The 25,637-nt window shown below is 36.7% G+C and overlaps 1 protein-coding gene across 8 annotated transcripts in view; it reads right to left on the reverse strand.

Annotated features, from left to right (window-relative positions):
• The window catches only part of KHDRBS2 (KH RNA binding domain containing, signal transduction associated 2), a 392,474-nt gene that overhangs the window by 24,535 nt on the left and 342,302 nt on the right, over positions 1-25,637 (reverse strand). For 5 of the 8 annotated variants that reach the window (XR_005105014.1, XR_005105012.1, XR_005105010.1 and 2 more), the window contains exons 9-10: positions 9,565-9,616; positions 7,439-7,490 (exon numbers count right to left, since the gene is read on the reverse strand). Coding sequence is in view for 2 of the 8 variants with exons in the window: in XM_037392767.1 (XP_037248664.1) it covers positions 2,785-2,838; positions 7,439-7,490; positions 9,565-9,616 (158 nt within the window). In the remaining 6 variants the exon portion in view is untranslated. Of the gene's footprint in view, positions 1-2,742; positions 2,839-7,438; positions 7,491-8,527; positions 9,617-25,637 lie in introns of those variants that run through there. The other 3 variants (XM_037392767.1, XR_005105015.1, XM_037392768.1) reach the window with 3 other exon arrangements.

Consider the following 25,637-nt stretch of genomic DNA (forward strand, 5'->3'; position numbering starts at 1 on the left):
GGAAAGCATCAGGTATTAAGTCTCAAGCCCTTATCAGTATTTAGAGACAAAGTTATTGTTCATCAGACATACAGCATGAGAAACTTACCATAGTAATAGGTGATGCATATATAGAAAAATACAGCTATAATGCAAATGGAAAAAGATAATAGCAGGCTTCTTCAATGTAAATTTATCATATGTACATATACTCACTACATGCACACATTCTGCTAGCTGCTCCATCCAGTTGCCTAGTACAGCCCAGCAGGCTTCAAGGGATTCTAGTATATCTGTACCATGGATAAGAGTTCAGTTCTCCAAACAAATCACAGCACCAAATACATCCTGTATTTCATTTCCTGATGCAAATTCTTACCCCTGCCTGCTGCTTTGCCAATTGCACTTTATTACATCTCTTTGACCTGCTGAGTGACCTGAGCCAAATCATCCAGCTTCAATGTTTTTCTAATTCTCCATTACAAGGCAGAGATTAAAATGCCTGCTTCCTTCAGTAAGCATTTTGAATTCTATGCAGCAATTTTTTTAAAGTTCTGTAGGTGCTAGTCAAGCTTTATAAGAGCTATGCAGTATTGTTGGTGTTACAAAAACAGATAGCTGTCTTCCTTTCTTGTGAATGAGCGCTAGATTCCCTGAGGCACATATCCCACAGCCCTTCACAGTCTAGTGGGCAGCCCATTTTTGCTTTAGATCTGCAACCAAGTTCAGTAATGCTGTCATTAAAAACTATGTAAAGAATTGTGCCTCCTTCAGAAAGCTGTTAGTTCTCACTCTATGAAAACAAAGCGGTGACTACCATGAATGGATGAACTTGGTTGCCAAGTTGAGATTTGGGGTGACTGACAGTTCCAAGCAAGTACCTTCAACTAAGGGTTTTTCTTGCACATGGGAAAATTAGTTTTGATGATATAAAATGTAGAATTGTGATGTTGGTCTTGTAACTGAAGTACTCTTTCTGGGTCAAGGTTATTTCATCCTGCCCACTAAGCAGGACATCAGCTGGAATGACACATTCTAGTCCTTAACAGATATGTGTTCTGTTTGAACTTAATTAAATTATAGAAATGACTGCAAATCAAATTCTGAATTTCATATTCCCTTTTCATTCCTTGATGTCAGCAGGGATTTTTAGTGAATGAAACCTGACTAAGATCTGCAGGATTGAATTCTCCATCAAAAACCTATTTTGCTTAACTGGAATCCAACCTAATAGAGCATTCCTGCCAGCTGTTTGTATCTTTACATCATGGATACTAATAGAGATATTAAAAAGGTATATAATACTCAAATACCATGCAGAATAAGAAAAAGAACCCTACTAATTGTAAATACTCTAAGGATACAAAGCTGAAGTCCTATATTATCAGAGAATAGCAACATTTCATTTGAATGAGAGTGCCCTTGACTTTCAGTCAGAGTAGGTATATGAACAATTATGTTCTTCTGGGAAGAAGAGGAAAAAAATGGAAAAATAAAAATAAAAATAAAGATTCTGCATGCATAAGACCTTTCCACTGAATTTTGCCAGTAGTTGTACAGGATTGTTCAAGAAGAAATATAATGAGTTGTTAGCTGAACAATGACTATGGAGTCATAAGTGACTGTAGTAAATTATGATACAAAATATCCTCCTATTTTTTTCTGTTTACTGTGCAGAAGTAAAGAAAAAACCAAAGCACCCAGAATGCTCAGAAGCCAAAAATAAGCAGCTCAGCAGTTTGCACCTCCGACTCGTTAGTGGTCACAGCGTGAAGGTCCTGTAATGCAAAGGCATATAACAAAGGTATTCACTGTTTTCCTGTAAGCAAGCCATCCATCATCAGCTAATGCATCCAGCATGGCAAGAACGGTGCTAGACATGGTATAAGCAGGTGCTCTCACACTTTATAATAACATTGTACAAGAAACTATACCTCAATTAAATCAATAGGATACAGCAGTAACCTGAAGAAACAAGAAACATTATTTTTAGAATTGATTCGACTCTTACCAGGGCAGTCAAGCATTTACACTATCCTACTTGTACACACAAATGCTGCTAAAAGATATCAGAAAGTTCTGATAAGTTCTGATCATTTCTATACAGCACTCTGAAAAATTCTTTGGGCATACACTGGATTTAAAGAAGCAACTACACAGTATTTTCTTTCATTTTTTCCTTTTAATATGTGAATGATGACCTATACCATTACAGCATAGGTCTGATATTCCTCCAGTAAACCTTCCTTCTAATTTACGGGTTTGAAATATGAAAGCCTGAAATTGCTTTCTCAATAAATTTTGTTATTCTCTGGTAAATCATCCTAGATTTCAAAGTTAATTCAATTATTTCAGGACAGGATGCATTTATGTCTTTCAATAAGTACTAAACACAGCCCTTTAATAGGATTTATATAAGGAAAACAAACCTTTAAAACAGTGACATGTTTTTAGTAGAAATTTAGAAATCTGCATTTCTCATGCTTGACAGAGATTGCTTCTGTTTGTGAATAAAAATGTTGTCCCAGATATGCACTATTATAGTGATGCATTTCAACAATTTTGAAATGTTCTGCTGAGTCATAATATAAATTTCTTAGTCAACCAGAGATCATGAAAAGACAGAAAATCTTTCCTATACTCATATTGGGAGCCGCAGTTCACTTTAGATGCCACTGTTTCAGAACATAAATACTGTACACCAGCATGTCCTCACTAAAAGATATCAGCATATTCATGAACAAAGCACATAATTTACCTAATTACTACATATACCAGCAAATCTTTCAGTGGGAATAGCTTTCCTTAATGTTTCCAATGAATGCGGTATTTAACCTGCAGGATCAGAAGCAAAACCACCTGAAGAAAAAGGAAAGGCTTAATGATTTCAAAGGTTTCAGCCAGGTCCCAATAAGCAATAATAACGACTAGAAAAATGGCATTAGCTAACAACAAATTGGAAGATGGTGATCATCTCTGAAGCTGTAACTGGTCTGAGAAAGTTACCTGTACACCTTTCCTGTCTGCATAGACCAACACAGTAAAATGGAGAACATGACATACTGGTTTTGATAACTCTTGGGTTCTAATAATGGATGGAGGTCACAGAGCACATCTAAGTTTTTAATGGAGGACAGAAAAACTTCAGAAGACATTAGACTTATTTTTCTGTTTAGCATTCAAATATTTTTCAGTTTTTCCTGTGATTTTACTCTATTAATTAGGGTTCTTTTTGTACTTTGGTTGATCTGTTGACAACAGAGGATGACTTGAAATAGTAACAAATATGATCTTCATTCTTCCAAACAGGTCTTTAATTACAGCCAGACTTTTCAATTTTTGTAAACCAAAATTATTGCTTCTTTTAAAAAACCTTTGTAATGTCTTAGTCAAATTCTTTCTTTTTTTTATTCCTAATTTGATAAAATGTATCTACAAATGAACTCTGCCTTCCTGAACCCTAAAAATACATATGTTCTGACATAGGGAGAAGTGATTATGACTATATGAAATTTTTTCCCAAACTACTTCACCTTCTTGAGCCATTCACCAATGAAGTTCTACAGCATTATAAAAGAGTTCAGGTAATACTTATGAAAAAAAAATCACCTATTTTCCTTAATATCTTTGCTAGAAAGTTGTTAGTAAATAGATTCTGTAGGGAGATTGTAACTTTCTTTAGATTTGGTATTTGTTTCACAATATTCCAGGAAAACATTTTTTCTGTCAAAACATGCAGCTGCTTAGGAAATTCAGGTAGAGTTTCTCAGTTATCTTTTCATTTTTGATAGTGTTTTTCCACAAAAGAAAGGAAATATACCCACAAACTTTACAGAGGATGAGGTATCTCTAAGGCACTTGTATGGACAACACTGATATCCAGTGATGTCCTTATTTAACCTTTATACAATCTTGACTTGCTTCTTCAAGTTAATACAATGCAAAAGGGAAAACTTTCTAGGACCTCCATTCAATGGATCATATTCTTTCAGATGTTAAGAAAGGCTTTTTGTTTCTTATGTTTAGCTTATTCTATGACTCTCCTTTGCCATTGTTTATAATTTTGTACCTGTATTATTTGACTACTGCAAAATTTTGGACTTCTTAGAAAAACAGTACGTAAAACAACACTCCTAGTGTTAAACATGAGGGAAATACATCACTACTGTAGACCAAATTGGTGTTTATTTGCAACAATACATTGCTTCCTTGTTCTTGATTTTAACCTTCAGATAATACTCCTGGATGATATTTCACAAGGAATGCCATAAATCCGTATTATCACAGTAACACGTTAAGCCTTCTAACTGATGCACTGATACATGTTCATTATCCCGATTCTAATCGTTATAGATTCTGGGTTATAGACTGAATGGGGCATGTGCAATAAGAGCATCCCCTAGCTTTATGGCTATAGCTCCGTTACTCTGAAAGGAGGTTGAGGACCTCATTGAGCTAGAAAAATATTGTCAATATCCTTTGAGGTGAGGTCAGGTATCCTGTTCTTCCTAAGGTTCTTCATTTATTCATATGAATATTTAAGATCTTGTTTAAACACTGTAACATAAGCTGTACAGTAAAGAAATAGTTACATGGTGCCACTTCATTTTCTGATAAAGGTCGCTACTCTAGGGATGTCTGATTTTTTCAGTTAGAATGGCTTTTGAATACATGCAACAAGTCTGCTAGACAAAATAGTTCAGTAGTGCAATTTTTCCTCACCTGTTACTTTTCCAGGAGCTTGTCCCTGATGGTGCAGCTTGGCGGGTTCTGCTCGAGCAGGTGACAATGCTCTCAGCCCCTTGACGCTTTCTTCCTACTCTGTTTCTATCTGGACTTGAAAATTGCTCCCGCCTCTCTGACTAAACTTCCATCAAGGGAAGCTGTGACTGCATGAGATATGAAGCTGCAGATTCTGCCACTGTGCCATCCACTACACTATCCAGCCACCATTCCAACAACACGGACTGTCAAATGTTGCACAACCCACCTCCAGAAATCCATTTCCAAACTGGCTCGTTGGTTCTATTAATAACAAATACTTTTTGGAATGTGCATTGTTTGCATTTGTAATGCAATAGCCTACCTATTTAGGGTAATAGGGGTTTTCATCCAGGAGTGCATATATTATGTACTGTCTCTTGAAAGCACAGAATTTTTTAAAAGTAGATAGTTCCATTTTAAAAAGAATCCCATGAAAAGAATATTTTGCTTGATGCTGCAGAGGTACCATTAAGAATATTTTAGCACAGTTCTGTAAAATAATATATTCTGCTGGTTTAAGTGCTGAAAATTATAATGCACTACTTTTTTTTACAGATCAAACTGTTCTATAGACAAGGTCAACCTGGAAAAAAAAAATCTTAGTAATCTTTTAACAGGCATTTTGCTATTTCAGCTCTGGTTCTCTCTTCCATGTTTCTTACTCGTTGTTTTGATATTTTATACTAGTTTTTCTTTCTATTACAAACAAAACTACTTGGTATGTGAATTCATCCAAAGAAAATGTTTGGTTGGTGACTAGTGTCTTGAAATTATCTCTAGCACAAGTGAAGTCCTGTGTTTTCTGAAGATGCATGTAAGTTTTCAGGACCTCAGAATTATGGCTGACCTGACTGGTAGATGTGTGGAATACATCACAGCATTTCATGGAAGAGCTAAAGATGACTGTTAATTAGAACAATCACACTCTTCCTGTTACTTTCTCACAAACTAAGAAGGTGGGGTTTTTTTGTTTAAAGACATATCTGATTAACTCTAAGACTTCTTCAGAAACTGGTGTGAAATACACTTCACAGCCCAGAACAGCACATGCAGTCATAGGTAATTTTTCACACCAATTTTCTAAAAATCAATACAAAATATTTTTGCATAAAAAGTTGCTTGCACTGACTTACTAACTTACCCTTGTATGAGCATATTTCACAAAGCATTATTTTACTGACATATTCTGCAGGGTTTTTTTCAATCTACAAAAATAATGGCTGCAAAGTAGACTTTGAGACAGTGCTGCTCTGCTATAAATCTGTATTTTTTGGAGTCCATCCTAAAGGCATTCACAGTAGTTAGCCTCACATAAAAATCTGATGCACAAGTGAGAAATTAATTTTATGTGCTTTGCCCTGGATGTCTCTTATATCAGGTATGACCTGATCACAGTTTTGTGTAATTAATCATTTCAGTAAGGCAGATGAGCATTTCCTGAAATACCTATATAGTAAAATCTTTAATGTATAATAATCTATAATCACAGTTGTACTAGTATGGAACTGTATTTATAGCAGTGGAACGTGTTTTTCTTGCCTGTATAGATATAACATATACTGACTGAACCGCATTTGTATAACTATATGCAAGGTGGGTAGACAGAAGCTTTTTACTACAGTGGTATGCTCACGCTGATGTGACTGTAATATGCAGGCAAATCTCTAAGGCAAGTTATATCACTTTGGCCTGTAGAGTGGTTGTAGCGCATAAATCAAACCAATTTACACAGGTCTTGAGGCAACCCTGAAGAAAATTAAGCCCTTTATATCTCGCTATACAACACAGTTTGTGGTTTGTAAGTAACTGTTGACTACACCAAAAACTGGAAACGTTAAATCAGCCACACCACAATCATGGGAAAAGACGCAAGAGTAATAAATGTGTCTGGGATTGTGTATTTGGTGTGCAACACTATCAGTTTTGCGTATTGGCTCTAACCTAGTTTAACAATCATGACAGAGGAGGAGAATTTGTACTTTTTGTATTGTGATTAGGTTGACACTTCTGAGTCAATAAGGTTGTCATCTGAGTTGAACTTTTTTTTAAATGTTTCCAGCAATGACATTTGTCTTTCATCAGAAATCTCATCTATAATCTGAAGTCTATAGAAGAAGGTTACCCAAGATACACTTCTATTCTGAAACATATTTAACAGAGAAATATAGAAATTTATGCCTTGATACGTGCCGTTGCATGGTAATACCATTAATGTCTCTGCCATTCTAAAGCACAAAAAAAATTAAAAACCTGCCATGCGAAAGAGTCTCTTTATAGATACTTTTGTCATAGGAAGAAATGATAAATATTTTGAGAAGCAAAGGTAAGCCAGTATTGTATTTTTCTATGTCACGTGACTAGTTTGCTTCCATAACGTAGGCATGCTTTTAAAAAACACCAGCTCTTGTTTTTAGAGGAGCAGTTATAAAGTACACCATCTTAATATTTACCGTTAAAAGGCTAGACAGCAAGACTTCTTTGATTTAAATGAAGGGTATCAGAGCATATAAAAGCAAATGTTTTGATTGCCGTTATACCATAATCACTATGCTGCTATGCAAAGAAACATCGCTGGGAAGAATTGTTTTTATATGTTTTAAAACTCTACCTGAATATGTCTCTCTGTGTTAGTAAAAACAAATGCACAGATAAAATGGGGAATACGAAAAAAACCCTGAGATGTGGCAGAGCTTACCTGTCCACTTCTCAGCAGATCTGCTGCTTTGCTGTCCAGTGCCTGTGAGTCCCTGAAATAGTGAGACAGAATAAACTCAATGTAACCATCACGTAGCCTATTGAATTAATTTCAACACTTTAAATGACAAAATATACGCTTCATAAACTATTCAAAAAGAGTTAGCATGCAACTCCAGCTGCAAGAGATTTTGTTCACAAACTGAACAGAAATAGGCCTGTACTTTATTCTCATCAAAAAAGTAAACCAATCACATTGACAAAAAGCCACTGTAAACAAAAAGACTGTATTTAAAGGATTAACAGTTTTGGCATCCCTATCATCAAGTCTTCTGTTTTTTTTTTTTCTTCTCTTTTTTCATCAAAATTTAGGTTATATATTTGTAGTTAGCAAGAGTTGCATTACTATTATTGTTAATTTTAGTTCTGTTTATTACCTTGAGGGTTATATATTGTAGAATAATTTTGTTGTCACTAGTTAATGTTAATTAGTTGTTTTAATAGCCTATATACCTATTTGTTATCTTTTGGTAGGTTTACTTTTTTAACTATCAGTAACTTAATAACTGAGAATATTTAACATTACTGTTGCATACTCAAAATTACAGAGTTACTATTAGTGTTACCTGTTTAACGTTTAGTCATCCTTTGAGTCCTGCGACATATTTCCTTAATAATCATCAGCCATCAAGTCTGATAGTCTCAAAAGAAATATCAGCCCTCTAAACTGCCTTCAAGGGCGGTGATATTTAGCACTGAAAATTACAAATAAAGTTTTTGAAGTTGAGTACCAACAACTGGGCAGTGACACTGATGATTTGTTTATCAAGACAAATTGTTATATACTACGAAAAATGCAGTCAACGCACTCTTCTGAGTGAAAACAAATAGGTGAATCTATGCAATGCTTACATGTTGAATGGGATATTTAATGTGCGGGGAAACTCAAAGGTTGAAGAACTAGCATTTAGACAGTCTAACAGTGGTAAGTGGTAATCTTACCTCTTTAAACTCCATTACATTCTCACGAGAGACATGCTAATACAAACAAGTCAATCAGAGTTTGTGTTTAGCAAGATCAAGCTTAGAGGATAGTTTAAAATCCATTTATTGTTCTAAAGCATTTTTTTCCATTAACATGTTATACATTAGTGGATACTAACCATGATTCATGTAACAGTTTAGTTTGTTAACTTTTAAATTATTTAACAACCAGAAGTTATTAATACAACTTTTAAAGTCTTACACAAAAAATCTTAAAACAGGCTTGGGTTCATTTTTGTAATTTTTATATAAAAACCATTTTAGGCATCTCTTGAAAAAGAAATAAAGCAGGCATTTAAAGCTAGAAAACAAGTAATTCCAAATTTAGTTTGTTACAAAAGGTTTCAGCTTTATTGACAAATTATGGCAAACATATTTGACAAAATTATGGTTTCCTATTTAGAGAAGCTTACACATGGAACTTTATGTGATTTTTTTTAACAAATACAGGTTAAAACACTGAACAAATTCAGTTAGCTACATACATACAGTAGCTGCTTGTTTTCAACCCCATTAAAACAGCATTTAAAATTAAATTTACAAACTTAATATCGAACATCTTAATCTAAACTAACATATATTAAAAAAGACAGGTTAAAACATCTTATCTACAGCTTGATTATTGTCTGGTTCAAAAAAAAAAAAAGGAAAAAAAATCATATTACAGTCTTTCAGCAACTCTAAACAAAAACTCAGCCTTAGCTAGTATGTAGAGAGACTCAAGATCTGTAACAGTGTCATGCTTTTTAAGTTACACACAGCAATGAATACAACCAACAGAACATCATCTTTGAATGGTTTATAGACAATGCTTGCCAAAGGTTTTTTGTCTCTGTTTTTTAAGTCCGTGTTATAAAATAATACTAATGTCAATGTCACTCCAATGTTATAGGAAATACAAGTAGTACATAGGATAATCATGAGCAGTAATCCCTAGGATAGAAAAGAAATGGACTATTACTTGTCTTGTTGCTGTTTATGTGGAGACCACAGGCTATTAATTGTCTTTGAGATGAGGTCACAGATGAGGAGGACCTTCAATATCTACCATAGGGGTGTTCCCTGTAACCCCCTCTGGCTGACCTTGGAGGCGGTGCCTTTAGGCTGGAACGGGTTGTGGCCCATTCTTCTTGTGCTAAAAACAGAAGAGAAAAACACGCTTTGTAAATATCTAAACTTGAAGGAACAAAGTGGTGCCACTGCTAACGGCTGTCAAAATTCTCCAGGGTTTTGGCTGAAAGCTTTAGACAAATAAAATGAGAATGGTGTTATGATCCATTTCTTTACCCTCCCACAAAAACTTAGACAAAACTAACCTCCTACTTCTCTACACAGGCAACAATGTCTGCCTCAGGATAAGAAAACCTTACCCTTTCACTTTCAGCAGAGAATAAATACCTACTGTGGCAGCAGTACAGTCAGCTCTGGAAACACCACTGCACTACTCTGCCAGCTCAGATTTTATTTGATGTTTTGTGCTTCTAGCATTTATGTTAAAGCACCAATGTGAATAACATTTAATGCAGATGGTATGTTAATAAGATGAGGAGTTGAATCATCAAAAGATAATAGAAATACATTTGATTTTTTACTTCCATTTGAGATCAAAAGGAAGAAAATAATGGAAAAAATAGAAAGTGTCAAAATGAAGCTACTACATTAAAAGATTTTGCCAGATAGTTTTTAGTTGGCATTATCTTCAGAATACTTTTTCAAATTTTGTGAATGAAATAAGCTCAGGAAGAATAAGTTTTAAAAAAAAACTAGTTCAGTTTTTACAAAGGTACAATTTTTATTTATTTTTATTTATTAATTTATTTTTTATTCCCCCCCCCCCCCTAGAAAAGATATTTCTAGAAGTTAAGCCTTTTAAAGGAGCAAACAGGAAGCTACCTACAGTTGTGGTCCAGTGGTTGAACCCCAAACTTGAACTCTCTCCTAAACCAGCTAGTAGATCATCAATTTCTAGTTTTGTCTTCCAATGACTTCAACTGATCATATACACAGTCATTAAAATGGAAATGCAGAAATCAGAGTGTATCATCCATCACATCATAGCGCAACATTACCCCTGTTACAACAGTCATAGAATACACCTGACATACACATGTTCATGAGGAAGTTTCCAAATTTCTCCATATTCCCCCAGAGTTGCATAATGTTCTGTCTATGTCTTGTAATGAACTATAGAAGCTATACAGAAACCAGTACAGCAAATGTTAGTTACTGTCCATATTGTTTTATTTTATTGGTGATCAGCATATTTGTATTACAGGTATGTGTAGAATATTAAAGTTTGTAAAACACAAAAGAGTCCAGCCTTCTGATACTAGGGAAAAAAACCACTTTTTAAGGTGCACAAAAGACAGAGATTGAAAAGACAGGAGTTTAAAAGATTGGAAGGTGACTTGGAGCCAGTGGGAAAGGGAAAGAAAGATTTCAACTGATGATGAAACAGTATACTTGCTACTGTTATCAAAACAAAACTAATTGATTGGTATATTAAAATCCTTTTTCCTAAGTCTAAAGTAGGGCTATTTAATTTCATTTATAAATAGGTAACACAGTCATAAACTGAACTATCTAGTCTTGAACTACTCCTGAAGATTTGAAGCATTGGAGGTCCTTACTCCATCAATCTAAAAATCCAGCTGTACCTATTGTTTAAAGAGACACATAATTCTTATGCCTTGATCCATACAATTTTTTTAAAATGCCTGTTGAAGAAACTAACATTTCAGAACATATTTACCATGCTCAGATCTTCTTTTAGACTTTAGCTAACTCCCTCAGCCACCAAGTATTGAAATGAGTACTCCTGACTCAGCACGGTCAATAAAATTCTTCTAAATGGAATATAAATGTGAAACCTGCTAAACGTCCAGGTATAAGGGGATAAGCTGTGAGCCAATTAGGTATGGTAAGCAGGGGCAAAAATATTCATGCTCATAGCCAAGAAGAACATACTTTTACTACATTTTTCATGTTACATGCAACTTTCTCATTTAATTTCTAATAAGCCAAACAAAGACGTTCTTGAGTTTGATCTGATTCCTGATGCATCTGTAGAGTAAACCCCAAAACAGTTAACTTTTTTTTTTTTCCCCCTCATATTCCATTCCCACCACTGGAAGGAGAGACTGGGCTTTCAAGTTTCAAGTCACGGCCAGAAAGCAGTGACAGATTCCTCACTTTTTGAAAATGGTGTGTCTGTCACAGTTAATTTAAAGCATTGAAGAAATTTGTTCATTTTTTTTAAACAGAACGACCCAAACAAGAGAATATAACTTTCTATGCAAAATAAAATACATAGGCTAGTACATGAGAATATTAAAACCCAAAACTGTATTGTTCATACATTTCAATGGAGGCTAACTACATGGCGTTAAACTTAGTCAGCTACTCGATTAATGGAAAGATGGCCTTAAATATAAAAAGGAACTGAAAAAAATCTTCATCTCTATTAAGGTATGTCAAAGATTTTATTTTATTAAGGCAAGTTTTCAGAGTGATAGCAACATTTTCCTCTCCAGAGAAGACTTCATACATACACCTTCCAAAGCAGAGCAAGAGTTCAGTAAAAGGTCCATATTTTGATTGCTTTGGGCTCAGCTGCTCTAGATAACTTACCGAAGTTGCTATATAGAACTTACTAAAGTTCAATCTTCACTATTTGTATCATTTAGTTATGATAAACTCCACAGTGAAACTACTATATACAGAGGCTTTTGTTTTTCTTTTGCATCTTGATTAATGTGACTGTTGATAATAACATAGACTTCCAAATACATGATAGTGATTCTGTTGCACAAGCACGGAACACATTGTTTGGATTTTTCTTTTATATGTACGTGTTAGAGTCCAAGTTCCAAATGAATTTTTGAGCAATATGGTGACATACTAGCTACCTGCATGGAATGGTGTTCTGATGGCACATTTTTGGTTTACTATTTCCAAAACCTTTATACTACTATATATTTCACTGTCAGTCATACCATGCTTTTATCACTAACACAGGAAGTATATGAGCAAGTTAGTTAAAACAACCCCCATCCTATTAGGAAAACCTTTGTGAAAATGAAATCTTACCCAACATGGACAAGACCATACTGTCCACCCACATGGGAAATTAAAGTCACAATTTCTTTCTCTTGCACGTCAGGAAGTCCTTCTGGGCAAAGGAAAATGAGGACTCCTGGCCATGGGAGGAAGTGAACTCTCTAAATGCTGCATCGGTGGAAAAGTACAAAGATACTGATATGTAGTATAAAGAAACTCTTGCAGAATAGTTGGGGAGATTCATAGTTGAAGAAGCTACACTATGAATGGAGAGGTGGGAACATTTTGTGTTCTCCTTATTTCAGGGCAAAGCAAAATAGGCTAGTTCAAATCAACACTGAAGGTAAATTAATGTTTCGCCTTGCACTGAAACTGAGAGAGCACTCACATCTTTGATTACAGTTAAGAGGTGGATTCATAAAACACCTTTTCAGTTGAGACATGGTCAGTGACTGCATTAGTGCAAATAGACTATTTTTTAATGCAGAGTAAACCACATTGACTTGAAACAGTGCTCAGGGCTAGATACTGTGTTTTACTTGAGAACAGTAACCCAAATCTGAAAGCTTACAGAAAAATAGTAACTCCAGTAAACGCTTTACTCTGCCAGCCACCACCAAGGGAGACACTGGTGACTGGAGATACTGCCAGTGATGAAGCATCATTTATTTCCCCCCAAATTATCACAGGGCAGAGTATGATTTATACTAGGTAGGGATTTCTTGGAGTCAGATTATTCATTAAAGTGAATTTTGAGTATGAATGGTCAGTCAGCTCATTAGATCATAGACCAAATCCATGCCCATGGCCTGACTGGCACTGTAGGCCCGTACAATATTATCACATGTTGGTGTCGTGTTGAATTGTGAATGGGCCCAAATACAGGCTGGAGAGGATGCTTATTTCCTTCCTCTTACCTTCTGATGGCTTTCACCTGCTCCACTGGCTAGAGGCGTTACTGGCCCACTAACTTCCTCATCTCAGGCACTCCTTCACTGAAATCAGCTATATTTCCCAAAACCAAGAGGTGAATTTGCCCCTCCAATCACATCAGAGCTGTCAAAGAGTTTAAAGTTTTGTGATGCAGATTTCTTTCCAGTTTTGGTTTAAGATAGCCAACCATTAGTAATATACTGGCTATTCTTCTAGTGCAAATGAAGTATTATATATCTACTGACCTCCTTATTGTCCAAACTTCATTTTAAAAAGGAATAAGGACATTGTTGATGTCAAGAAAGAATTATTCTTTCTGGCCATTCACCTCTGAAGTTTAAAAGCTGCTGCTGCCTATTTTTTTTTTAGTAACACTTAAAGACTTCTGAGACTTTAAAAATTCTCTTTGAATAAATGAAACTCATCACATATGCACTTTCATTTAGTACAAAAAAACCACAACACCTCTCTTAGAAAACAGAGTACCTGTCCTTTTTTTTACCTGACTAATTGGAGTATCTAATATTGTTACAGATCTACAGCCTCAAAAAATGACCTATATTTGAAAGACTCCAGGAATGAGCAGAGGTAGCAGAAAGAAAGCTTGACTAAACTGAAACATTTTTGTTAATGAGCCTGTTGTTTTTTAATGGCATGATTTTACTGCTGGTATCTTGTTTTTGCTAATCACTGCTGACTTTTGTGGCCACTAAGAAAATAATTAGCTGACTCTAGACTGAAATACTGAATGGTTAAAACCAGTATCAAAGATTGCTTTTATAAGAAGCTAATGCTCTATGAAAACAGGAAAATGAAAATATAAAACATAAAAAGCCTGTTAAAATTCTGAAAGCTGTTTCTTCTCTGCAAGATATCTTCTCTGCAACTACATTTCATTATCTCATTGCCTTGGGGTGTCAAGGGAAAGGTTGGGGAGGGGGAGCACCAGCTGCAGAGCTCAAGTGATACTGAGGCTAGCATGTGTGAGGAGTGGACATCTCTGGAGAAGATTTGGTAGCAGCTGATCTTGCTATGGAACAAGAAACAATCCTGCTGTGATTTTTTTTGTGCACTCCATTTATTTTCTTTTTCTTTGAGCTGCTCATTACGTTCTCTTGTTGAGTATCAGGGGTTTTATGGTCATGCGAAACCAAAGTTTACTGTGAAAAGCTATTGCCTAGAGGGCTGAAGAAGTGGCAGCCAATACGATATAGTCCTAAATCCTCAGGTCTCTCATTCCTACAGGGAATCAGTTTCCATATAGCGAATTTAAAAATCCTGCCTCTGCAGTATGTTTCATTGCACCCTTTAAAAATGGCATTTTGCTGTAAATGTGCTGCAGCTTCAATTACCCTTTGCTGAAGTGTCACTGCATTTGCAGGGAGGCCTTGGGGAAAAGTAAGGTTTAGATAAAAAAGGAGAAGCTTTATTTATATAAATGAAAATAGCTAAAGTAGTAAAAATACTCACTAAATGTACAACACAAAGACAAACCAATTTCTTGTTCCCTTTGAGTCCCCTCCCCCACCTCCAGACTGAAACACCTTCATATAAAAGTGAAATGTACAGTCTTTCTGGCAGTACTCATATAGTAAAAAATGACTTTATACTACCCATTGGAAGAAGCTGTTTTTCCTTGACTAACACTTAAAGTAAATTGCTGCTGTGGCTGTACCAGCTTCTGAGACAGAACAAGAACAGAAACGTGATTTGTGGCACAAGTCTCTTACATTCTTTTTTTGCAGTAATATGGTGGACCTACTTGTTTGATTTCAAACTTTAACAAGGAAGGATGACGGTCACAACTTATTTGCATGTATTTGGTTACATCATCAAAATATGGAAGGACGGTTGACAGCTAACAGCTCTTGTTGATATTGCATGATAAACCCTACTGCATTAATAGGTGAACCTACAGCCAAAATTTAGATGAAAGTTTTAGGATTACAGCTTTCAACCAGGAAAACACTGGCTTTTATCGGTCATACAACAGTAAAGGATTATATATTTGTATTGGATAAAGCAAAATGATATGGAGCAACACTATCAAGAGTCTCTGAAGCACAGGATGCTAATAAATTACTAGATGCAGCCACACCAAAAATGAAATTACAGTATTATTGCCTTTTTCTACAGGCATTTTTAATGAAGAACAATATACACTCATGCTAGTAATTAAAGGTTCCTTGATGTGCAAAGTCGCTCTTTTATACGCCAGTTCCAGTACTCCAAGGTGACCTTTTTTCTTTCAGCATCAAGGCAGGGGTCCTGAGAATAGGGGGGCTCTATCTGCAGGAATACCCTTAAAGGACTGAAGCCATACGACTACCTCAGTAGTCACACAGAGATTTGGGTAGCTCGTTGGGTAGCAGAAGGGTTGAAAATCCCTTCAGCCTTTTTGAGTCCCAGGCTGAGTTTCATTGTGTTTCTGAACATTTGAGAACAGTGGAGTCAGGTCTTTCTCTGAAAGGCTGTGCCAAAATGGAAAGGAAAGAGAACATGGATATATTTTATCTTAATAGAGTGACGTGTTAATGAAGGGGGAAACTGCGAGGGATTTCAGGTGGAAGAGCAGGTAAGAGCTGTAGCCTTGCAGAGAGAAAGGTAACCCGGAGAACTGCTAGCGAGTCTGTGAATCAGCGTGCTCAAGAGCTGAAGGGATGTGCAAGGAGGTCATTGATTCCTTTTCCTCCTGACTCCCATGCAAAGAAACCCTGTGGAGTCCAACCTCCCTGCTCCTTCAGTGATGTCCAGCCTGCCATCCAGCCCCTCTGCCCTAATGCGCTCCTCTCGCCCTCTGTCCTTTCCACTTCTGTCTGTCCCCAGTGCTACCGGGTGTCACAGACTGTGACTGAAAAGAAATCCATGCAGGCAGCTTAATAATTGAGGGCTGGGGGTCCAGTTTCTCCAGGAATTTGGTGTTATTGCCAACTTGTAACATCTTCCAGATGTTGCCATTCTTACCTAGAGAAGAAATACTATATGCTTTGCTTTCAGAAACTAAAAGTATAAGTTATGGCATCATAAAACAGTTTAGAGGTGAGGAATCTGAGTGTGCTTGGGCATGAGGGTTGCTTTGGGTGCGGTAACCAGCATTGTAGCAAATTTTTGGGTGGCTACTTTGATAAGAAATGTGAAGTCATGGGCACAGCTCTTTTAATTACACTGGATACTTCTTTCAATTTGCTGTATGCTCCCTGTGACTCGATATTTGAAGCTCACATTTGGGATACATAGGTTAATAGCTATTATCACAGGTAATCAGCACCCTTGGTTTATGAATAATTGAAATTACATGTTAGTATTTTTGCACTGCTTTTTACAATCGAGATAGACTCTTAGTTGCTGTGTTCCTTGAGTTATATAAATACATCCAGTATCTATTAGATATTATTGTTATATTAGCTGAGACTATTTTTAAGATTATTGTTTGATCAATTGCTAGTAGACTCAGTAGCTCTGATCTACTGTTCAAATACAGAATTTAAGTTAGGTCTTTTTCTCACTGGAAAGTCAGAATGAAAAAAAGGTCACAGTATTTTTAGCCCCCGAAATTCCTTTGGATGTGGGGTCACTAAATGGTATGATGTGTAAAAGAGGTAGATACATAAGATGTTGTTTCTGTCTTAGTATTTTACTTCTGTATATTGAAAACGCAGAAAAAAAATCATGGTGGTCCATATACCTCAAAATTCTACCCAAAGCAGTGGCTATCATCTGATGCTTAAACGTCTTCTAGCACAAAATTCAAGAAAAGCACGTATTCATAGCACTTCTACTCTTCAGTCAGCATTCTGCAACCTTGTCATGGAATTTTCTGGCCTTGAATAAAACTCTTTCATAAATGCAAAGAGGGTAACAATACGAGAAATTAAAAGGCAGATCATATTAACGGATGTTTTAAAATTAAAAAATACATATTAACAGCATGTGACTTGCATATGAATATGTTATTTCCTAATGATTTTACATTTATATTCATTGCTTAGTCCCTGTAATAATAAAGACTTGATCACTTCTTCTTCCTGGTAACTTATCTAACGTCTGAATATTGCCCACAATTTTTGGGCATAATTTTATTCATCTCCAATCAATTATTTTAGGACAGGTGGCCAGGAAGAGATAAAAAGAGCTATTCTGTTTAGATAGTTAGGATGTATATAACTACAATCATGATAAGGTTTAATTTGATTTGCCATTTAGCTTTCAGTGTTATTAGAAACATAAAATTTGCTTTTAATTCAGAATAAAATAGTTTTCTTTCCTACAAGGAAAAATAGCTCTGCCTTCTTTGCAAGGCCATTACATTGCATTGTCCTGGTTTCGTTTGGGACAGAATTAATTTTCTTCTCAGTAGCTGGTGCAGTGCTGTGGTTTGGATTTGGTGGGAGAACAAAGTTGACAGCACACGGATGGTTTTGGGTGTTGCTGGGTGATGCTTATACAAATTCAAGAACTTTTTAGTTTCTCAGGCTTTGCCAGAGAGAGGGCTGGAGGGACATGGGAAACTGGGAGAGGACACAGCTAGAACAGATGACCTTAATTAGCCAAAGAGGAATTCCATACCATGGGGCACCATGCTCAGTATATAAACTGGGGTGGGGTCTGGCCAGGGACTGCCAGTCACTGCTAGGGACTGGCTGGGCATCAGTCAGCAGGAGGTCAGAAGTTGTATTGTGCATCACTTGTTTTCTTTTCTCCCTTCCCTTTGGATTTAATTTCTCTCCCCCTCTCCCTCCTTTTCATTATAATCATTATTGTTGTTATTATTATTGCTCTTTCATTTTTATTTTATTTCAATTATTAAATTATTCTTATCTCAACCCTCAAGTTTTACATTCCTTTCTAACTCTCCTCCCCATCCCTCTGGGTGAGGGGGCGGCGTGTGAGCGGCTGCGTGGTGCTTAGTTACCGGCCGGGGTTAAACCACAACAGCGCACATTTGGAGAGAGCACACCACACTAGTGATGGAGCATAAGTGGAATTCAGGATTTGTGATTCCTAGCTCTACTTGTTGTTTGCTCAGTGACCTTGGATAATTGTTTAATATTTCGTGGTATGGCTTCCTCACTGGTAGAATAAGACAGGAACACCTCCCTCCCTTGGGTGTTCTGAGATGTAATTAATTGCCTGAGCAGTAAGAGGGAAGTGATGTATATCTGCTGAGCAGAAGACCCACTAGAAACCAGACATTTAACTTTAAAAAGAGAACACTGAAAATTAGAATGATTTTCTTAGGATAATTCAATTTGTGCTGTCTTTCTAGCAAACTTCCAAACTTCTCCTTCCATGGAAAGATGGGTGGAAACAACGTACAAAGCAATGGTTGGAAAATTTGCCCTACACAAGCTACTGACTGAAGTTCAACTAACAGTGAAAAGCTGGGATTTCACCCCATAAATCCACATGGAAAAGACAGTTGTACTTTTCTTGTGTCATAACTAGACATATATGTATTATTTTAGACACAAATTCAGTAACAGTTTTTGTCTCGTTTTTCTTTTAATGAGAGTATCTGCTTATTTTTTCACTTTCTGCTCTATTTTTGCTTATCTGCAAAGCCTGCAACACACACAGGATTTTCTGACTTTATATCCATGCATTTTATAATTTTGTGAGAAGAAAAGCTGAAATGGCTATCTTTCAAATCACAAATGGTACCTTTCTAATTGAAATGCGGAATCCTGTCAGAAGACAATGTTTTCAAACACAGGCTCAAAACCACTATGCTTATTTATGCCATGCTAAGTACCGCTTATTTTACAAAATCTACTGCATATGCAATATATATGGCTTAAAACCTAAAAATGCTTGGAAAACCTTGTGGTTTAATAGTCTACTTTCTGAACTTAGCTGTAACTGTTTTAAAAGACTACCGTCCCTATGCTTGACAGTACCTTCTCTTCAGGAGGGCTAACAAATTAGACCGCATGAGTACTCCAAATCTACTTCAGTATTGTGAGCTGCCCTGGCTTACACTGATAGTGGAGAAGCGCATAAATCCTCCAGCTGACCAGCCCTGGAGCAGAGGAGGAGTGCTCGTGCACTCCACTCTGCCAGCTCTCCCTGCAGGTTAAGTAATGTCAGCAAGAGAAGCAGTAAAGACTACTGGAGAAAATAATTTCTTACAAGGCTTCAGCCACTTCTGCAGTGAACATCTGCCTCAGACAGGAAAGGAGCAGCATCAGAGTGCACAGGTAACTAGCTTGGGAAACTGCAACACAGGGAGGAGACAGGCTATTATCAGTGTTGCTGTGAGGTGGGTGTGCAAGTGACAGTGTGGAGGGAGTTTTATTTCTCTCTAATTTTCAGTTAAAATTATTTTTCCATTACTTAATGGCAATACAACATGAAACATGCAGTGGTATACTGTGTCTGGAATTACACAGACAGTCACTACTACATGCACATCAGTATTGCAGGACTTTTGTCTTAGATTCTCCAACTCTGTGGTTCCCACAGTGAAAGGCAGTGAAATTACAATTTGAAATACTACATAGGAAAGTTTTGCATGATTTACTTATTCTTACTGTGTCATAGGAAATGATTTATAATTCAGTGGTAATAGAGGAGGCACAAGTCACTATAAATTAAAAGTACTCTCTTCTCTCATGCTACATGTGGATTTTTTTCAATGTTGTAGCATAATAGCTGAAGTACAAAAAATTTAGGATATACAGTCAGTTAAAAGAATGTGACAGGTTTAAATATGGAACTTTCTGAAGAATTATAGCCTAATTAAAACACTGATTTGACAAAACAGAAATAACTTTAGCATCATCCCCACAGTAGCCGTCATAGCCGAATTCAAAATGTGCTCCTTTTCCTGCAGACTTTCAAAATCATGCTCTTATGAAAATCATAAATCTCTTCTGAGGGAATAAATAGTATTTTGGAGACAGCTAAGGTGCTTCTTCCAGTAAAAGAATTGATAAAAATCAAGCAGATGCTTTTGACAGTTCATTCTGTCCCACAGAGTAGGAATTGGATCTCTGACACCCTAATAAGTATAGGAATGGCTGAAATAGAAGATTAAAGGAGGAAAATTTATTTGGTATATCTTCTCTCCATATGTAGTAGAAGTCTTCAACAACTCCTGTTTCTGATGGAAGAAAAATAAAGCAGAGTAGAGGAAGACTCAGGAGCACTTCTGAGTTCCCAGGGCTGGGTGTACACCTGCCTCGCGTTCAGGGAGAGACCAGATGCCTCTATCAGTGCAAAATAAAGGCAATCATGCAGGCCCATAGCATGCTCCAGCATCGTTTGGGAGAGAACCATGGCACATGCAGGAAAGTCATTAGCCTGGACAGCTGGAGAGGCATCAGGACTCAGGAGCTCTACTAGTATTAGCACACAATGCATACAAGTAGGAATGATCTGCAGAGTGAAACAGCTGATGCTGTGGACCTCATGTTCATACTAAACGGCTTTTAGAGAATTTTTCTAGTTTAGCCTCTGAACTTAATTCTCACAAACGGATGGGACTGCATCTTTGGTTTAGTTTCAAACTAAAAGTCATGTACTTGGAGCCCACTCAGTGATGTGAGAGGAAGAGTGATAGATGGAGACAACTGGGAGATCTGCTTCAACAGAGCACTCCTGGTGCTATGCCAGTGCAGAAGCACCCAGCACGTGCTAACCTGCCTGCCCAGTGCTCTGTTGAGGCACAGCAGAAAAACCTCCACCACATTGGCACAGTCTGTGTCCTGTTACCTCTGAGATGCCTAATCAATACTAAGATGCTTCAAGACCTAGAAACCAAAGGAAGTTTTCTTTGGTATGTTGCCAGTGATATTTTCTATCAGATACCAAATGTATATACTCAGATGATATAAATGAATGATCAGTGCACATTATTAAGACTTTATTAATCAGTGTTAGTAAAGATCTTACCTGTAATCACAAGCTATGGGAAGTCAAACACTGTAATGAGGAGGATCAGACCACTGTCTCTTACATCTGTGTAACAGTCACTACCTTATTTGGTTGCTTACATTTGAAGACCTAAATGGGACTAGGCTAGAAAATAATAAGGTAAGGAACCTTTAGCACCCTGAGCTTAATGAATATTAGGACTAATGATCTGCAATACTAAAGTTATTAAAAATAAGGAGGAAGGAAACTGAACAAACCTCTTATATCTTTACCTGCAGAGCAATTGCTAAGAAGTGCTCTTTCAAAATTTATAAACACTTTTCTGTATACATTGCAGCATGGCTTCATCTAGCTTTGTCACTGACACAGGTAAATCAATACAGGGTTTATTTCAAACTAGGATGGTAGTTACTCAAGTTTCTGCATGAAATGAGCATCCTTATGTCTCATAACAAACTATGAGAATTTTTCTCCTAAGGTAACAACTCTTAATCAACCTATTTATCAGAATTCCTGAAGTTTGAACCCTCCACAAACTCTTTCCTGTCCAAGTTTCATCATTACATAGTTATTTTTACTTTACCTGTTTAGCAGAAGCTATCATTGGTATTCTAAAAAAAAATATATATATATAAAAATACTAGATAAGATGCACTTCAGGACAAACACAAACTCCAAATATAAACAAGATAATAAAACACTACTGGAACATTGCTATACATTTTTAGTTGTTAGCCCTATAAAGCCCTATAAAGAATTTGTTTATAAAGTGCTGTCTGTGTAGGGCATTACTTCGTAAATTAATTGTCATCACAACTGCAAAGCTCTCATATTGAGTGACTGGTGGGAAATTATTTGTGAAATAGTCAGTTAAATCATTGTAGCAACATTTTACAACTTATATGATGTCTTACATTAAAAGGAATTATACCAAACAGTTATACTCTCCAATTTTAATTAAAGATGAAATTATCCTAAAACCAAATACCAGTTGTTTACAAGTGAGCACTTAATGCTAAACTGGAGTAGAATATGCACTACAGAATGTGGCAATTATTGCAATGTGTGCATTTGAAAATTTTTGGTGAAGATAAAAACATACTGAAATAATGTCTCCTTGACACAATGGCTGCGCATGCAGTAAACAGTCTTGTGAGCTCTTCCTGAAGAGCAGCAGGAATGTGAGTGGAGCTCACTTATGTATTACCTATTTGTACAGGCGACAAGGTACAGATTAAGCTTCCTAACTCTTGCCTAAGGCTTTTGACATATGGTGTTATTCTAATTTAATTGTGGTGGTTTAGGAGGTTATAGATTTTAACCCTCTCCTTTCACCCTTTGCCTAAGGTTTCTGCTTTTTTGATAGTAGCAACAGAAGTCCATGTCTACTGTCCTCTCAGATACTGCAGTTCATGACCTGGCATAAAAACACAGATGGCCACCATTTTCAGGTAATATCCAAGGCAGTACGTACACCAGGCTGTGAGCTATACCATGTGACAGCAGGCACACTCTTTACTTTCCTCCATCCTCGCTATGGCAGTTTCAGCCTTTGGAAGCAGAGGCAGGAGCCTCTTCAAACTTCTGCTGCAGAAAGTGGCAGAGTTCATCTGCTAGAGTCCGAAGCCTTTGGAAGAACTCAGACAGAAATATCTGATAAAGAAAACCTTGAGTGCTCTGACCAGTGCAAGGGAAGAAAAGAATTCAGATGGAACAACTCCGAGGCAGGTCAGATACAATTAATATAGCTTATAAGGTACTGGATGTGCCTTGCTAGCACGTCATATCATCTCTTTTATCTTTCTAAAGTGGCCCAACACAGCACAACACTTGTATCAAAATTCCTGGTTCCTCTAAAAAACAGGAAAAAGGAGAAAGAAATGGGGACGTGAATAGTTTACAAAAGGCTTTTCCTTTACAGTGCTCCTGTCCAGTGAAGGTGCTTTTTGGACTTGGGCGTGACATCACATATAGGCAGGAATGGTTCTTAGTTACACAATTTTTAGTTGCACATTTTATCCTAATCAATTTATAAGACAAATCATTAAATTAATGTTTTCACTAGATACCTCCTCAGATGACAACAGTGCCAGAAGGGAAACCACAAAATTATTAAAGTATAAGGACAGCAATGGATATAAACGTTTTGTTCATAAATTAATCCAATTTCATGCTTTCCGTTTTAAAACGGAAGCATTACCATCAAGTTAAAATGACACTATTTAGACTCCTAAATATAAATTCATATCTGAAGATATCAAGACCTTCAGTGGTATAAGTATCATAAATGTTTACAGAGTGTGATTATAGGTCAGGATGCTTTACATTTTTGAAAATTGTACAGTACTTTAAGTGACTGGCCTTTTAAAGTGCCTGCTAAAGGTACGTCCATATCACTCACATGAGGAAGCCCGTAAGGCCTACTTCCACCAAGAAGATTTTCAGGCATATGTCCTGAATTTATGTTTCTCAGCCCACAGCAGTGATCTTCAAATTTCTCTAGCATAGCTGCATAATTCTGATCCTATAAAAATTTTGTAGGAATCTCATAATTCCTTAGTAGAATATTTCCAGGTGCCCAGAGGTTGCTGCAGGGAATGCTTTGAAGTCTCTCTACTTTGATCCTTCTGAGAGACAGGGTGGCCAGCGTATCAAATCACAATAGTTAGACACAAAATTGTCTAGCTGCATGAGAGGGTTCTGTGCTATGAATTTTTATTCATGGGACACCTCAGTCATGGGAAATAGCGTGGGGTTTACATATAGCCTTCTAAGCTGTTTTGCTATTGTCTTGGTAAGTTCCTTGGTTGGATTTGGAGGGGTTTGAAATCTCAGGAACCTTCACATCAGAAACTGAACACTGAGTCAAGGCAACTAACTCAAATTGTAGATTTTACAATGGCAAATAGTGTGTAAGAATTCATCTTGCCCAGCCTCAGATAAGCAACTTAGGCCACTTTTTTAGTATGCCATCTAACCAAAAGAAAGATGAACTTCCTGAGAATGACATGGTATTCACGTGGGCTCTGCTCTGAAACACCCCTGTCATTTTTGCAAATCTACCATGAACAACCCACAAATGCATAAATCTTAAGAACTTCTGAGGAAACAGTGCCCCCGGTCAGGCTTCTCCACAAGCTCTTTTAAAAGGAGCATAGAAGCGCCCATGAGACAAAAACCACAAGCTACTTCTCAGGAGCCCAGACAGAAAGAAAGGTCAGAGCAGGCAGCTCAGGTAGGAGTACTGTGGTGCTGTAAGAATACTTCACAAACTAGACACAGCTCTGTATTATACTTAAAAAATAATTTGTAATTACAAAATAGTATAGTTATTGGGTCGAATCTACTTCATGAAAAAGAATAAAAGAAAACCTTCCTGGGATTGAGAACTTTCCTCTCTAAAGATAAATTGGAAGCAAGAGGATGCACAGGAGAAAATACAGAAATGCCAAGCTAGTCTTTTTTTGATAATTCTGATACCGTTATTGGAAGGGGTAAGGGTAAAAAGACAAGTTGTTACACAAAACGTCTAAGAGACAACAACAAGAAGACACCAGTTCTATGTTCATGTATCATTTGTGTGTGGTTTTATTCAGAGTTTGGGAGATTTCCGATTACTGATGTGTACCAGAAAGAATTGTAAAGGAGGAATATAACCTTGCTGTGGAAGGTAAAACAAGGTGTGAAACTGAACTGTGCTGAAAGAAAGACTTGATTTCTGCAGGATGGTGAAAAATGAAGGGACAGCTGATTTTATACAGTGGGATCAATTCAGAAGACTCACAAAGAATTGCAAAACATTCTTAAAAAGCAAAGAACTAGGAAGAGTTCTCTGTGAACAGAGAATTAGGATAAAAGCTACATGAGGATGAGAAGGGGTGGCACCAGACTGCTTGTTGGCTAGGTGGGAGGCACTGAAAAAGTCAGATATAGAGAGAATATCAGTATATGTACCAAGAATTCAGAAAGCGAGGAAGTCAAGCATATGTTCTATATCTCTGTATATTCAGATTACCTCCTCAGATAAATGGTGGTGATTTTGGGATGATGGAAGTTCACGCACAGGCTTCCAGAGCAATGCACCAGCTAATTCAATGCTACGGTAAGTGAACCAACAGGAGCACAAACACTCACATATAAATGCACCTGATTACAAAAAGTAGAAAAATTGTAATTTGGAATATTACTCCATTTTAAAGTTTATTCCATTTTATCAGTAAAACTGCTCCAGACCTTTGTATTCAAAAACCAGCTCAGAAAACAGCAAAAAAGCCAGTCCACAGTTATCA

Source organism: Falco rusticolus, chromosome 6 (genome assembly GCF_015220075.1).
Source record: "Falco rusticolus isolate bFalRus1 chromosome 6, bFalRus1.pri, whole genome shotgun sequence".
Lineage (NCBI taxonomy): Eukaryota > Metazoa > Chordata > Aves > Falconiformes > Falconidae > Falco > Falco rusticolus.